At 35.0% G+C, this 15,576-nt stretch overlaps 1 protein-coding gene across 1 annotated transcript; it reads left to right on the top strand.

The window, feature by feature from the left end:
- Nucleotides 1–488: 488 nt before the first annotated feature.
- LOC149085728 (NF-kappa-B inhibitor cactus-like) lies at nucleotides 489–11,958 on the top strand. The gene is made up of 7 exons (XM_089232120.1): nucleotides 489–690; nucleotides 3,362–3,823; nucleotides 6,281–6,386; nucleotides 8,470–8,728; nucleotides 8,829–8,917; nucleotides 9,081–9,338; nucleotides 11,278–11,958. The coding sequence occupies exons 2-7, from the start codon at nucleotides 3,411–3,413 to the stop codon at nucleotides 11,344–11,346; spliced, it is 1,194 nt and encodes a 397-aa protein (XP_089088246.1). The 5' UTR covers nucleotides 489–690; nucleotides 3,362–3,410; the 3' UTR covers nucleotides 11,347–11,958.
- Nucleotides 11,959–15,576: the final 3,618 nt, after the last annotated feature.

Below are 15,576 nucleotides of genomic sequence, written 5' to 3'. Positions count from 1 at the left end.
TTATCTGTTGCTTTGAGAGGTTTGTTACCCTTAGTCAACGATTTTCTTGAGTTTTTATTTCTTGTTTTTTTTCTCTCCCCCTCTTTCTTTCTCTCGTTTGGTTTTTTGTCCTTTTCTACCTTGGTTGTTTGGTTTCATTTTTTGTTACCACACACTCATCCAGGGACTCCATGTCATCATATCATTTTAAAGCGGCTTAGCATCGTCCCCTAAGCCTGAAGACTTCTTCTCCATCTCATATAACATCTCCATCTGCGTTTGTTTCGTCTGGTTTGTGTTTTTTTTTTTTTTCTTTTTTTCATACCCTTCTGAAGAAGAAGGAAGAATGGAAATTGCTGAAATTTCTATGTGTTCTGTGATTGTTGAAAGCTCTTTCGTTAGTACATTTTTATAACATATTCTATGCTCTTGTGGAAGTTTCTTTCTCTAACAGGGGATGGCCCGAAGGCATAAAGCCCTGTATAATTGAAGAAGAAGAAGAAGAAGAAGAGATTGCGATTGTTTTGGGTTTTTCCCAATTCTTATCACGCCGCAGTTCAGTTATTTGTACATTTCCTGGTCTTTATTCGCGGGCTGATCCCACTGAAAGATCTCAATTCCTTTTACATAATAAATTCAGAGCTTTTAATTAATTATTTTAGAAATTCACTGAATACATTAAAAGTAAATAAACAATGGATGCTTGATTTTGTAAGTACATTTAAATGCATATTTTGTTTTTTATGTGTGTGAAATGGTTTTGACCTTAAAGGGTTGTTAACATCTCTCTCTCATCACTTTCTTTTTTGAATCTATTATAACAATTTTTTATAAACTCTTCACTCTACTCACATTTAAATCGGTTTCAAACTATGTAAAGTACAATTTTCTTATAAAAAGCTATTCTAGATTTATTTAATAATTGAATTTTTATTTGAAATGAAGTGTTACTTAATGAGTTTTAAACAAAGAAAATACTTGGCTGGTGCTGTATCTCGGAAACAATTTTGATGATTATAAACAATTAAAGATATACCTTTTTTTTAGTCGAATTGATTCCTGAGAATAATTATTAGCATTAGTAGAAAGTATCGACAGCATTTCAGTGAAGTTTTGTGTATTTAATATTATTTTGGGTACTTGCCTTATAATTTTTGTATTATACAAATACAGCGTCACAACAGGCAAAATGCCCGACAAGGTAGCTGAGAAAAAGATGCCCATAACAAATATGGATGTCAAAAATACAGCAATTAAAAACCAATCAAAAAATTATAAACAATATATACACATTTATAAAATACTATACAATGCCCATAATGTATTTATGGTTGTCTTATTCTAAGTATGGATAGCTTCTCGATTTACCCCAACATGTTTATCGTATTTATTTTTAAATGTGTCAATTGTGTTACAATTTACTACCTCCGGGGGTAAGCTATTCCATTTATTAACAACCCTATTAGAGAAAAATTCCATGTGACACCATAACCTCGAATTGTCCCTTACCAATCGATACTGGTGTCCCCTTGTAAAAGCAATGTCGGAATAGTGATCGAAATGCTGTCAAAAAATGAATTTTTACGTTAAAGTGATGCAATAATGTTGTCAATGTGAAAAGTGCTTCAGGGGTTTTTTTTTTTCGTTTTCCCAATATTTTTCCTTTTGGCACGTACTTTACCACTTTTATGCTTCAACTATTCATATTAGTAGAAAGTATCGATCAGGGCTGTAACTAGGCTGGGGCAACCAAAACTCCAAGCAGAAGGGGACCTCACAAATAATGTACATTTATATTGCAGAATTTTTTCTCATTTTATTTAGGGGGGGCCTCTAGAATCTCTCCAGCGGGACCCAACCCAATACGGTAAATGGCTTATATCCCTCAAGGGACAGAGTCCGGGTCTTGTCTGGACTTCAGGGGTCTCTAAAAGGCACGTTACAGCCCTAGTATCTCTGCTTTTCAATGAAGTTTTGTGCACTGATATCAGCCTTTAACTGCAAGGCAGGAACAAATTGCAGATTGGCATTTTGATTTTAAAAAATTGACACCTAATATTTTTTTTATGTTTGATAACTGAATCAGTCTCAAGACCACAAAATTTTCTGAAATTATGTTAAAGTAGTCCCTAAGGGGAACAGCTATTGTATAATCCCTTTTTGGCACGTAAAAGTCAAAGAATGCACTATTTTTAATCAATGTTGTTGGGGGGAGAGCATGCTTGGTGCCTATAAAATTTTGCTTGTGCCTAAACTGCATCCTACCCAAATATTTTCCTAAATTGCCAACCCCTTCTCAACTAGTGTTGTGAAAATTCTGTGTGTAGGTTAGCACGTGTTTCAGCCATGACCCCTCCCCCTCACATAAAAGTCTGGCAGCATAGGCGGAGATAGACTTGGAGGTCTGGGGGGGGGGGCACGGTCATTATTGCTGGGGGGCAAACGATGATGATGTCAATTCTTATATACATTAAATCAGTCGACTCCACCTTTGATGCTGAGGGGGCAATGTCCCCCCTCCCGTATCTCCGCCCATGTCTGGCAGTCTATAAAAATGCTGGATTATGGTCTACTGTTTCTTAAAAGTTTCAATATAAGCCTAAAGAGTGTGTAATCAAAGTGTTACAGCCTTAACCACTTGTTAGGTAATTATCCTGGTGTGAAGCTTTAGTAGTTTGGTCACATGTGCAAAAAACATTGCACTTATGGGAAACATCCTCTAATGGCAACTGTTGCTACTGAGATGTTTTTGCTCTGTTTCTTTCCTGTCTCTTGATCCAGATATTTCCAATGTTTTGATGTATACATATTCCAAAGGGGCCATTCAAGTCAGCAGATTTTTTAGCCATTTTTGACCCCCCACCCCCATCAGCAAAACACTGACCCTCCCCTTGTCAGCAGCTTAGAATATTTCATATCTTCAAAAAAGGTGGTTGATGACATAAGAAACCTTCAAACCCCACCCCCCCCCCCTTCCTTGTCAGCAAATCCGAAACTCCCCTTTGATATTGAGGTAATACTTGAATGATCCCAAATAAAATAGCTTTATGATTGGTAGTTAAAGCTGTAGAGAACACACCAAATTTAACTATAAACACCCTGTATTAACGAATTTTGCAGAACAAAATTAGTCTAATACAATATGAAAATAACATTTCAAGAACAAATAAATACTTTTCATTTCAGTCAAATTTTGGTTGTTCAGCTCTTTTATTCCCTTTTTAAATCAATTCTCAGATAATCCTTGACTCTTTGCTATCTATGTTCTTGAACGTTAGGCTCCGCAATATGCTAAACTGGTATAATGCATTTACATTCAAGCTTCATAAAGCTTCTTCCTGATTATTCCATTATTAATTTTTTATTTGTTTCTTTTATTCAGAGGAAAGACCGAATTACAGCATTAAGAAGGTTGAATTATCACAGTAGCAATGGATCTTTCAAAGTCTACCAAGAAGTTTTCCCAAGATCTTGACCTGAAGCAGAAAAGAGGTTTCAAAGGTTTAGAAGATAGAAAATCCTCAGACAGTTCAATAGGTTTCGATTCCGGGACAGACATGGGATATAAATCCGGCGACATAGACTCTGGTAAAATTTCAACGAGCAAACATTCGCACGACTTTTCATCTGAGGCGCACAAAAGTTTGAGGAAAGAGCACAGTATGGTATTCGACAGCGGTTTGGGTTCGGATGTTTTTTCTCCTCTGTCATCTGAAAGTGATATCTGCGTCAAAAAGGATGATGATTTAAAAGGCAAGAAATCTCCTGTGGTTGCTGAAGCGCAGAAAAGTGATTCAACGCTCTTGTGGCAAGACATCTACAGCCAAGATAAGGATGGCGATACGTAAGTGTTTTTATTCTATATAAAATTTGGTGAATGGTTTGATTAGAAGATAGAGTATATTGGCATCAGAGGCATATTTATGGGGAGGAGAAGTGGGGGGGGGGGGCTATGTATCACAGAGCAGCAAGTTCAAACGGTCTGCAAATTTGAGGAATGAGTGGTCAAGAAAGCTAAAAGGTAGGGTTGGGTTTTTGACGTCAAAAAACGACATGACAAGCATCAAAAACAGGTTTAACCTGTCGAAAACCATAAAAAACCTAAATGAATGCCTTTTGATAATATTTTGAACACAATAGGTTACAACATGATGAAAAACTTACTTTTTTGCATATTATACAATGTTTTATTTTTAAACATTAATTTATTACAATAATTAAAAAAATATTAATTATAATTTGCAATTTCGAATTCTTCAACATAAGAGCCTAGAACATATAAAATATAATTTTATGGTTTATTTATCTAAGCTACTCGTTACCTGTGTTCAATTTGTTAAGTGGATTCGAGCTGCTTATTCAAAATATGTATGATAGGGCATCAGGGTTAGGTTTTTGACCCCAGAAACTAACTCGGTATTGAAACTATCAAAATTTTATTGTCAAATAGTTTTTGTTAACTTGAAAGATATGTTAAGTAACAAAACACTTACTTTTATTTAGGTTAAAGGGTTTTACATTCAGAATGGTAATTACTGAGGAAAAATATCTATTTTGATATTTTAAATTTTGTGATCTGCCCAAAATTTTATTCCATATAAAAATTCTCACGCAGCATCTGTTAATGCACTAATTAAACTCATTTATTTTCACCTAAAAATTTCTTAGATCAGGGTGTATAAATTTACAGAGCTTTAAAGAGTATTTTCAACCAAAGCAGAGATGACAAGACTTGATACCCAAAGCATTTTTTTTGCACGTTTAAATACAGCTTCAATTGGAAAACCATTACATTATAAATGCTAGTAAATGTACCATATCAAGCTAGCATTGCCAAATTAAATGACATTTTAGTCCTACAATTTAGTATTTTGATCGCTAGATATATTTCAATGTTATGCACAATAAGAGTATCGTTTAAAGTATCAGTGGTTATCCGAATAATTTAATAATAACAAATAAACATTATATAAATGATGTAATAAACTTTTTTAAACACTTATCTGTTGTAAAAAGAGTACAGCAGACAGTTTATATCAATGCACACATATATAAGCAGTTGAAGAAATTTTGGAAGGTCAAGAATCATCTTGAATCAAAGAATGTCAAATCGTTCCACAGTTTTGCCTTCAATGTTCATGTTATGCTTTATTCAAATTTTATAAGAAAATAAAACATATATTGTCCAAAATAATTTTGTCAAGAATAGAAAATTGTTTTAGAATCATATTAAATATTTATTCTTTGTATAACATAGTCACTTTAAACATTACATGCAATTAACGTGTGCATTTCCAATGGGAATTTTTATATCGAAAAGCAATATTTGAGGATTTTGATTTGACATTTTAAACTGTCAAAAACTGCCATGTGTCAAAAACCTGCCAACCCTGCTAGAAGGGTGACAGAATTTGTGTTATGCACAGGTGGTAAAATCATAACACCGCATATAGGGCCAGATATTTGGAAGCCAAAAGCATTTGAGTGATGTTGGTGCTCCCCCCCCCCCCCCCCAAATTCAGATAAATACAGTTTGCTAGTTTTGTGATGCTCTAAGTACATGTGTGCTAAGCATAATGGTTAATATGGGCCGGACTCCGCATCTGCGTAGAGTGGTGAAAGACTAGGTCAGTAGGAGACCAAACAAGTGATTTAGCAAGCATATGTGTGAACAAAAGAATGACCTAGAGAGCAAGAGACCAGGTCAGTAAGCGATCTAAAGAGTTTTCAAGCATATGAGTGACCACCTAGAGAGCTAGGTAGCAGGTCAGTGAGGAGCAATCAAAAACTGACCTAGAGGGTATGAGAGCATGAGTGTGATCAAAAGAAGACTAGGTTGGTGAATAATTAAAAGAGCGACCTCTATAGAGCATGTGCTAGCATGCAAATGACCAAAAGAATTATCCTGAGAGTGTGTGAGTATAAGGGTCACCAAAAGAGTGACTTAGAGAGTGAGGGACCAGACCAATACTGAATGACCAAAAAAGTGATTAACAGAAGGCAAGGGGGGGGGGGGGCATAAGTTGGCTATAGCTCAGGGCGGCAAATGTGAGAAATACGCAGTCAAGAAAATTAGACTAGAATGGGAGGACGGCAGAACTTAGTCCTATGCGTCAAAATCAAGACTACTGTACATTGCCTTGCTACCTTTTTGTTTCATATGATGAGTATGACTTTATTATATTGCATATTGAAAGCTTTCTCTGTGAAATAAGATGTGATATTTATGTGTTGTTTGAAAATTTTCATTTTATTTTATGTGCTAACACATGTTAATGTTTGTTTATGTCATTTTCGACAGGATACTTCATCTTGCTGTTATTGAAGCAAGATCGGATGTCATCTTCCCATTGATACGGCATGCACCTCATCCGGATTTCTTAGATATATGCAATGATTTGTGCCAGGTATTGGTTTTTTGCTGTTTTTCTTTTATCATTCTTTGTTTAATGAATCTTAATCATTATATACATGCAGGCTATCCCTTTTAAACAAATTTTGCTGCTGTTTCGTTGTGGCAGACCTACAACACACATTTCTGATTTCTAACTGCCAAAATTGGAAGTTAGAGAGAAGCACCCGCTGAACATTCGTGACACCAAACACACACAGTATTAAAACTCACCAATGATATATCCAGACATAATGTGCCTCTTAAAGGACGAAATCACTATATTGTACCTTGATCAGGAAAGAAAAATTTCTAATCTATTTTTTTTCAAGAAGGAGTTTGGATAGTTATTCTTATGGGAACAACAAGTGTAATCATATGATTCCATTTAGAGCATTCATTCCCTTCACCCTTTTTTTTATTTGTCTCATATAGTTAGTTCCATAGCCCATAACATTGTCTTCTGTTATATTTTTTTGGCATTTCTGAAAGCTTTCATAGCCTTAATGCTGTAAGCTCTCCTTTGGGGTGTTTATTTATTTTCGATGTGCTTCTTTCTAGCGGAAAGCAATTTTTAAAATTTTCTTCTAGAAAGAAGCAGGAAAAACAATTTCCAAAACCTGTGAAAAGTACTGAACACTTAAAATGACACTGAAAATGACACCTGGTAATTCTACCTAGAGCACACTGGCTAAGTAAGACTTGGCTGCATTTTTCCTGTTCAGAAGTCAACACATCAGAATAGTGGTAGCAAACGTAGAAGCACAAATTGTCACAAGCATTCATTTAGTGAAACTCTATGAGAGTGCATAGGGGGCTCGTTCCACCACATACAGTAAAAAAAAATGTAAAGAAATCAAAACATATTGAACGAAACTACCTTAGCAGTTGGTGCTTTTTTTTACAAACCTGTATGGACATGAAAAATGATTCGTCAATGAGAAAGACATTTAAAGCAGTATTATATTGTTTTGGGCCAGAAGATTAGTTGGTAAAAACATGTAACTCATAGTCCCAAAAAATTCTTGTGTCTCCTGAATCTCAACCACGATTGTAAAAAAAAAAAAAAAAATCCTACTTTTTTGGAAGAAAAAACTTATTCCAAAAAAATTTACATCGAAAAGATGCTTTCTTTCATTTTTAATCCTTAAAATGATGTCACAAGCACGATGTAAATTTCCTCTACTGCATCAAATCACACAAAAAAAAATTAGGGGGGGGGGAAGACAAAATTCGCACTCAGCCTGCATCAATTTGGCCTTTTGATACCCAAAATTAGCGAGATGACCTGTAGCTGCTTTAACCATATGTCCAGTTTCAAGCCAGATGATTTTTTTTTCATTGTGGGATTTTATTTGGGAATAGTAATGAAGGTACAGCAAAAACTTGACCTACTGGTTGGTGATGATTGGTGACCCGAGGTATTCGGTTGCATAAACATCACATTTTTGCAAAGAGAAATAAATCCCTATAAAATTTTGCCAAAATTAATGATAAATTCCCCTATATTTTTTTCCCAAAAACTCCTTTTATATATATATATATATATATATAAAAGGACTTTTTTGGGTAACTTTTTTGGGTTTTTTTAAACTCCTTTTATATATATATATATATATAAAAGGAGTTTTTTGGGAAAAAAATATAGGGGAATTTATCCTTAATTTTAGCAAACTTTTATAGGGATTTATTCCTCTTTGCAAAAATGTGATGTTTATGAACAAAGTTTACTTTCCAAATTTTTTAATATATATATATTAAAGAATTTGGATCAGCGGGAAAACCTCTCTAATTCTTATTCTCCATAGTTGGCAGCTATAGTATTGTATGTAGTAGTATTTCGATCAATTTCTGTTAATTTAAATACTTTATGAAGGCTAGTAACAAAATTTCATGGAAGAGATTCCTTGTGCTCCCACCCCCAAATTGATCCCGCATATGCACCTGGCATCGGGCAGTTAAATTAAAGTATATTTGTTTTTAATGTGTTTTTGTGTTTTCATGTTTATTTGTGTTTAGGGGGGAAAAACATGTTTTTAAGAAAGGATAAACATGTTTTTTAAAATACTTAAAATTTGACTATGTTTAAATTTTTTTAGACTCCTCTACATTTGAGCACATTAATGGGCAAATCACATATAGTGAGGAGGCTAGTTGCTGCCGGAGCTACTTTGGACATCCAAGACCACCACGGGAATACATCGCTCCATATTTCGTCTAGAAACGGAGATTTAGATTGTGTTCGATCCATCTTAGAGCCTTTGACCGCTGAAGAGATTCGGGATTGCCATTGTTTGTATGACTTGTACTTGGAATACAATGACCTCTCTCATCTGATAAACATGAAGAACTATGATGGTGTGTATTCCTTTGAATTTGGATTCTATTCATATCAAATTTTCAACTTTTCCCGTAGTTTTTCAGTTTCTGTATTAATTATTATGTATCATTGTCACAGGTCAAACGAGTATTCATTTGGCTGCAATGGGAGGCTTCAAAAAGGTTCTAGAATGCTTGTATGATCATGGTGCTGATGTGAATGACAAGGTATGCTTGTTCAGTCTTGAACATGCTCTTAGTGTGCCATTTTGATAGTTTATGTCTCGTTTTTTTGGCACGGGTCTCTCTTTTTGCTTTTTAGAAAAAATGTCTCATCACTATATGCCACATGTCATTCTGAAATTTCCAAAATTATTTTTTTCTGTGGCAGGAAGGGAAAAGTGGCAAAACGGCTTTGCACTATGCGGTGGAGAATATGAATTTGGAGCTAGTCAAAATCCTCGTTTCTAAATGCCTTGCCAACGTCAGTGTGAAGAACTATGCCGGCCATACTCCGATCCAAGTGGCATGGACTTTGTATAAAACTAATCGTCAGCAAACGCAATTTAGCATCTTCGATTTCCTCAGACAAAATACAACAGAGAGATGGGAGACGCCATCTGACTCTGATAGCGAGAGTGAGAATGAAGTGAGTTCTGTTTCTAGTTTTTTTCCCCCTTTCGCTTTGTGATTTAAAAAAAAATAATTCTAACTGAAAAGGTGACATGCTATGTTTTATTATGTTCATACACAATGTTGGTTTAGAAACTCTTTAAACATTAATAAAGTCACTTCTAGCCTCTTATTATGAAATATGTGCCTATTAATATTTCCAAAAATGTTTTATGATATGTTAGGGAATTTGCATTGCAGGTATGATCATATTGATTTTATTGTATCTCTATGTATTATCATAGATTTTTTTTTCTTTGCTGTTTTTTTTTTGCTCTATAACAGTTTTTACAATTATAAAAATATAGAGTGAGAGTATTTTATAATAAAAGGTGGGCATTTGGCTAAGTTAGCAAACATCTTATTGAAACGTTAGCAACATTGAATATCCACTGATACATCTGTGTGATAACAGTTTTAACTAGTTAAAATGATGTGTCTGTGGGTAACCTATAAGCATTTTTCGCCAAAATAGAACCTTTTGCCATGAGCCCTTAGTTGACTAAAATGTTCTACAGCAAAAAATCTAACATTTTCTATACAGAAATGTTTTTTCTTTTCTTGAAATTCTTCAGATTGTTCTGTAGCAGTACTGATTGTTCTGCGACATGCATCACATTTTTTGATGTACAGTGAAACCTCGTTATAACAATACTTGATATAATGATAAATCCCCTCTGCGACAATATTTTTAGTCTTGTTTGGAAATGCCTATAGTCTAATATTAAGCTGCTGCCTCTTTATAAAATGACAATCCCTCTATAACGATGTTTTTTTGTTTCACTGAGTAATTACATCAAGTTTTCATGTATTTTACTTTGTGAGCTATAACTAAATGGATGGATTTATTCTCCCCTCGAAATGTGAGTAATTGACTGACATAATATATTTCATCAAATATGTGCTGTATACTATAGGTTGCAGTAATGAAACACCTTCCCCCACCCCCATGATCAAAAAAGTCTCCCATTTGAATAAGTCTCTCCACATAGAGCAGGTACACCACAACACAATACTTACATAACACAAAAATTCGAGGATCTGTCATATTTACTTCAAGCATGTGTATACAAATACAATAAAAACAACAAAGTTCATAGAAATACCATACTGATGAACAACTTATTGTCACCTTATAACGAAAACCTTGTACATCAAAAAATTTTCACTTTACAGGAAGAGCAAGAAAAGGATGGGGCATTCCATTGAATAACACACAAAAGGGAATTCATATTTCTTTTCTCTATAGAGAGCAGATCATTGCTGATTTTTTTTTTTTTTTCAAAAGTTGTAATAGGTGAGATCTGATGTTCTCAATCAAAAACTGTCAAAAGTCATTTTCGGAAAAAAATTGATGTATACAGTTTTGATTATAAGGTGACAATATATCAACGAGCTTTTTCATGGTTGCAGCTTTGAATGGGGCAGAATATGTACTGAAAAACTGGCAAACAATATGATAAAATATTTATTCTTCCTATATTTATGTTCACATAATAAAACAGTCCATTTCAGGATTGTTTTTGTAATCATATCAGTACAAAATGACTTCTACCGTCATTTTAGGTAGAACTTCATTTTGCAACTTAGCACAAAAAATTTTAAACATTTTTATTCTGGGAAAGTCTCAAGAAGATGAGAAAATTCATGAAATTTCAATAACCTGAAATTAACTTCTTGAGTGTAATTGCATGTCAAAGTAGCTTTGTGGTCACTTTGACCACATTCGTCATTCTAGTGCTAAACACATGACAGTCCTTTAATCTAAAAATTCATTAAATTACTGCCTCAAAAAAACCTGATCATAAGATACAGTACTGCAATCTTGCCTGTGGTCCAGTAATTAAAAATTTCTATAATAAGAAGCCTTGTAAAAGGGAAACCTAATTTTCATTCATTTTGTTTTGTTTTCTTAGATTGAACAGCAAGAAGAAACAAGTACTTCAAGCCATTTGCAAAGCAGTTCCAGCCATAAATCGCATTAATATATGAATTCTCATATGAGGGGAAAAAAAATACTATTTACTGTTATTTTTTTTTAAAAACGTGTTGGTGTAATGTTGCATGTTTCTACACTGTTAGTTGTAAATTGTTTGAATTTAATGTAATTGACTGCCAGAAAAAATATTATATTGAAAAGTTGAATTTGTTGACTATGAGAAGAAAAAAGTTTTTAATGTCGAGTTGTTGTTGAGAAAAACATTAGCTGTTAAAACTGGGCGATTTTGTTTTCCCCCTATCTCTCTTTCTTTGAGGTGCATTATGGGAAAAAAAGTACAAAGCGCTGTTTTTTTCTTTATTATTTAATAATGTGAATCTTCGTGCATTTTTTCCCCCTTCTCAATTTCTATGTTCTTCATTATTATTATTGGGTGTATAAAATGAAGTTTTATGTTTGTGTAGTATTGTCACTGTGTGTGTATGAACGAGTATGAAATTTTACAGCTTATTTTTCTGTTTTTAATTATTAATGTATATGCTATTTTTGTATGGCTGGCAATTGATGTATGGTTAATTTCAATATTAGCGAAAAATTTTTGGGTCGTGTGCTGGTGAAAAAAATGTGATTAAAAATAGATGCGTGCATTTAAAATATACTTTCTTTTTGGTTCCATTTCTTTGAATGCCAATATTATATAAGTTTATTACCTTGCAGACACACATTTTTATTTTCTAAGAAGTAGCAGGAGCAACTTCTGACTTTTTCAACACATTTTTGAGACCAGCTGGCAAGGCTATCTCAAGAGCATCATGGACCCATGGGCAAGAGACATTTGAGGTCCTCTATTGGGCTAAGATCACCAGCCTACCAGTTTATATACTTACTCTCAAAAATCGGTACCAAATCTGATAACCGTGAGGCCTTCTAGAGCCCATGCTTTAAGACAATACTGCCTTTTGGCCCAAAATTCTAATGATATACAATAACCTATTGGAAGAAAAAACAAAACTAGTATTCAATATGATGAAAGAATCATTACTTTTTTTTTGCTTTGAGCTTCATCAAAATGTTCAATTTGATAGTTTGTTCCAAAAATCAAATTATTGATATATGTATGTTCTGTAAAAAAAATGGTGCAGCATGACCTCATAGATCCTTGCATCAATAAAATCCAAAACTCAATCCAGTAATTCTGTAAAGAATAATCGTGTATAATGCAGTATAGTGAAAGTTCTCTTCATGGTCATTCTTTCCACATACAGTGATGCCTCAACTTTTAAATTTTATTGATTTCGTAAACTTGTATTGACTCAAAGCCAGCTTTTTATCAATTTCATCCATCAGTATTAATACTTGTATAGAAATCACTAGCATAATAGTATACATCTGAATTAGTCAAAGTAGCCAAACTGTCATTTATGTATCCTATAAGCTTTGTCTTATATGCTTGTGGATTTTAAATTGAATGTTTGCTGGCAATTATAGCAAGAATTTTATGCCCCTAATTTAAATTACTCAAGGTACCACTGCATATTTTCTGTTGTAAGAATTTGACTGAAAATGCATGAATCATGCAAAACACAAAAGCAGTAATTTTTTAGAAAGTACAACGAAAAAGGTGATGCTGATAAACACTAAAAAAGGTAGTAAAAATGATTGTCTTAGCATTGAATGAAACAATCAAACAACTAGTTTTTATTTTCAGATATCGGGCTCTGTTAATTCAGAATCTAAACACATTCAGAGCTGTCTTAATGCATGGGTCATCGTGGCCTGGGGGATGACACAGGGGAATCTCATGGTAACGATAAATAGATAGACAGGTATTTTACACTCATGTCCATAAATTAAGGGTAATTCAGAATCACACGGAAATCGAAATCTAAAGTAAAAATTTCACCTGTAGAATTATCACACACATCTGCAAGAATGATATGCAAATTTCAGGAAGCCACCAGATGATGCCGATAGTACGTCACAATGACGAGAGTGTAAGAGGGGGGTATATAAGGAATGGTGGCAAAGAAGTGAAATTGTTCACAAGAGTTCTGTAAGGCGCTCAGTGCCATAAGCGAATAGTTATGATACAGAGGACGGATGTGGATGATTTTTTACGTGGTAGAATTATCGACCGCCTGGAATGTGGGCGTACTCAGATGGAAGTATCCGAGGAACTTGGAATTGCCCAAAGTGTCATCTCTAGGCTTTGACAACGACTCCAAGATAACGGAAATGTCAGTAGACGTTACAGTACAGGTCCCCCCCGAGTTACAACGCCGAATGAAGACCGGTATTTGGCAGTAACTGCCAAAAGAAGCAGACGGAGCACAGCATCCGACCTGTCTCATCAGCTATCTGCAGCCACGGGTACCAGTTTCAAGGCAAACTGTGTACAGACGTTTGCGAGGTATTGGTCTATATGCTCGCAGACCTGTCAGATGTGTTCGCTCACAGCAACTCACTGTCGGCAGTGATTAGCCTGGAGTAGAGAACATGCAATGTGGACATCGTCACAGTGGGCTTGTGTGATGTTTTCCGACGAGTCCAGGTTTAGCTTGCAGTCTGATTCACATCGGACTTTCATATGGAGAACGCCAGGTACCCGTTACCACCAAGACAACATCATTGAACGACACCGTTACGGTGGTGCAGCATTGCTCGTTTAGGGTGGAATTATACTGGGTTCCAGAACAGATCTGCATGTTCAAACCGGAACCATGAAAGCCCAAATTTATCGGGACATCATTCTGGAACAACATGTACGTTTGTGTAGGGGTGCCATGGGCGCAGAATTTGTGTTTATGGATGACAACGCCCGTTCTCACTGAGCAAATATCGTAAACGAATGCCTTGAATCTGAGGATATAACCCGTATGGAATGGCCAGCATTCTCACCTGACTTGAATCCGATACAGCATGAGTGGGGCATGCTTGACCGACGAGTTGCAGCCCGTCAACCACCTCCTACATGTGTACCGGAACTTCGGAGAGCATTGCTTGCTGAGTGGAGTGATCTTCCCCAAGATCAGATCGATAATTTGATACTCAGCATGCCTAGGCGTTGTACGGACTGTATTTCATCGCATGGGAGACATACAATGTATTAACCATCATACCAACCATGTAATAGTAAGTTTTTGTAAAGGAGATATTTTTACAATTGCTCCAGGGAGCAAAAATCGTAGTTTTTATGAATGGTATCGTACATACACCATCGTTTATGTTCTTCATCTTTTGTTTAATAAATGGGCTTTATGAATAAGTAACGTTTGTTTTGTTTCTGAACCTTTATTTGCCGGAGCTGGAATTATCCTTAATTTATGGACACGAGTGTACTTTGCCGGAGGGCCATGCTGCTGTTGAGGCATTCCTGCAACGTATTTGGAACCAAGATAAAAAAACATTTTGACTTTCTTTTTTCTTCCTTTCATTCTAATGCACATGTATAACCAACTCGGAAAGTTAAATTATGTTTGATCTGTCCTGTGATTGCTTGGCAGTCTAGTGATTACTACTCAAGCCTAGCCTTCCATTCAGAATAAGCTCTGAATTTCTGATAGGTTCTTCCATTGATTGTGGTTGACCGTGGCAGAAAGATAGGGCACAAGAAGTGATGGAAGACAAGGAAAATCATATTATTGTCATCTGACTATGGCATATTCTACTAAACTAAGTATAAATATTTAAATATAATTTTTGTGTTTTTTTTTTGTTTTTTTTTGAAAGAGGGTTAGCTTTTTTCAGTGCCACAACTTGAAATAAAAAATTACTGTGTTGCCTGGAGCCCTCACAGTAATTTTGAATGGAAAAAGAGTAAAAACCCAGAGTCTGGGTACTGACCCCCCTCCCCAACGTCCCATTGTTGCTTTCCTCTCTCTCATTGCTCTATTTTTCTCCAAGTTTCCTCACGTGCAGACAGAATCATATCAGTAGCGTGCTAATGTGACCCAAATGTAAAAAAAATAAAATACTTGAAAAAAAAGATCCTGAGTATAAGAAAACGATTAACAACGTTATACTGGAGTCGCTAGTCCATTGTACTATTCCCTCTAAAAAAAATACTTGTCACATTCTGAACAAAATTTCTTTGGCTACAGCTCTGGTTTTTATTAATACACAAATGCAAGATTTTTAATTTATAATTGGGGGGGGGGGGAAGAGGCTTAGGCCCTGGAACTGCTTACGAAAAATAAATTCTTTTAAAATACCATATATATAAGTAAAATTGTTCTATTCTGGCTGAGCATTGATTTCAGCTAGAGAGTCGAAAAAT

The sequence above is a fragment of the Pholcus phalangioides genome, unplaced genomic scaffold (genome assembly GCF_987345545.1).
Source record: "Pholcus phalangioides strain wild (caught in Gottingen) unplaced genomic scaffold, Ppha-v1.0 ptg000005l_1, whole genome shotgun sequence".
Classification (NCBI taxonomy): domain Eukaryota; kingdom Metazoa; phylum Arthropoda; class Arachnida; order Araneae; family Pholcidae; genus Pholcus; species Pholcus phalangioides.
The sequence above is the reverse complement of the archived record's forward strand: the minus strand, read 5'-3'. Positions and strand labels throughout refer to the sequence as shown.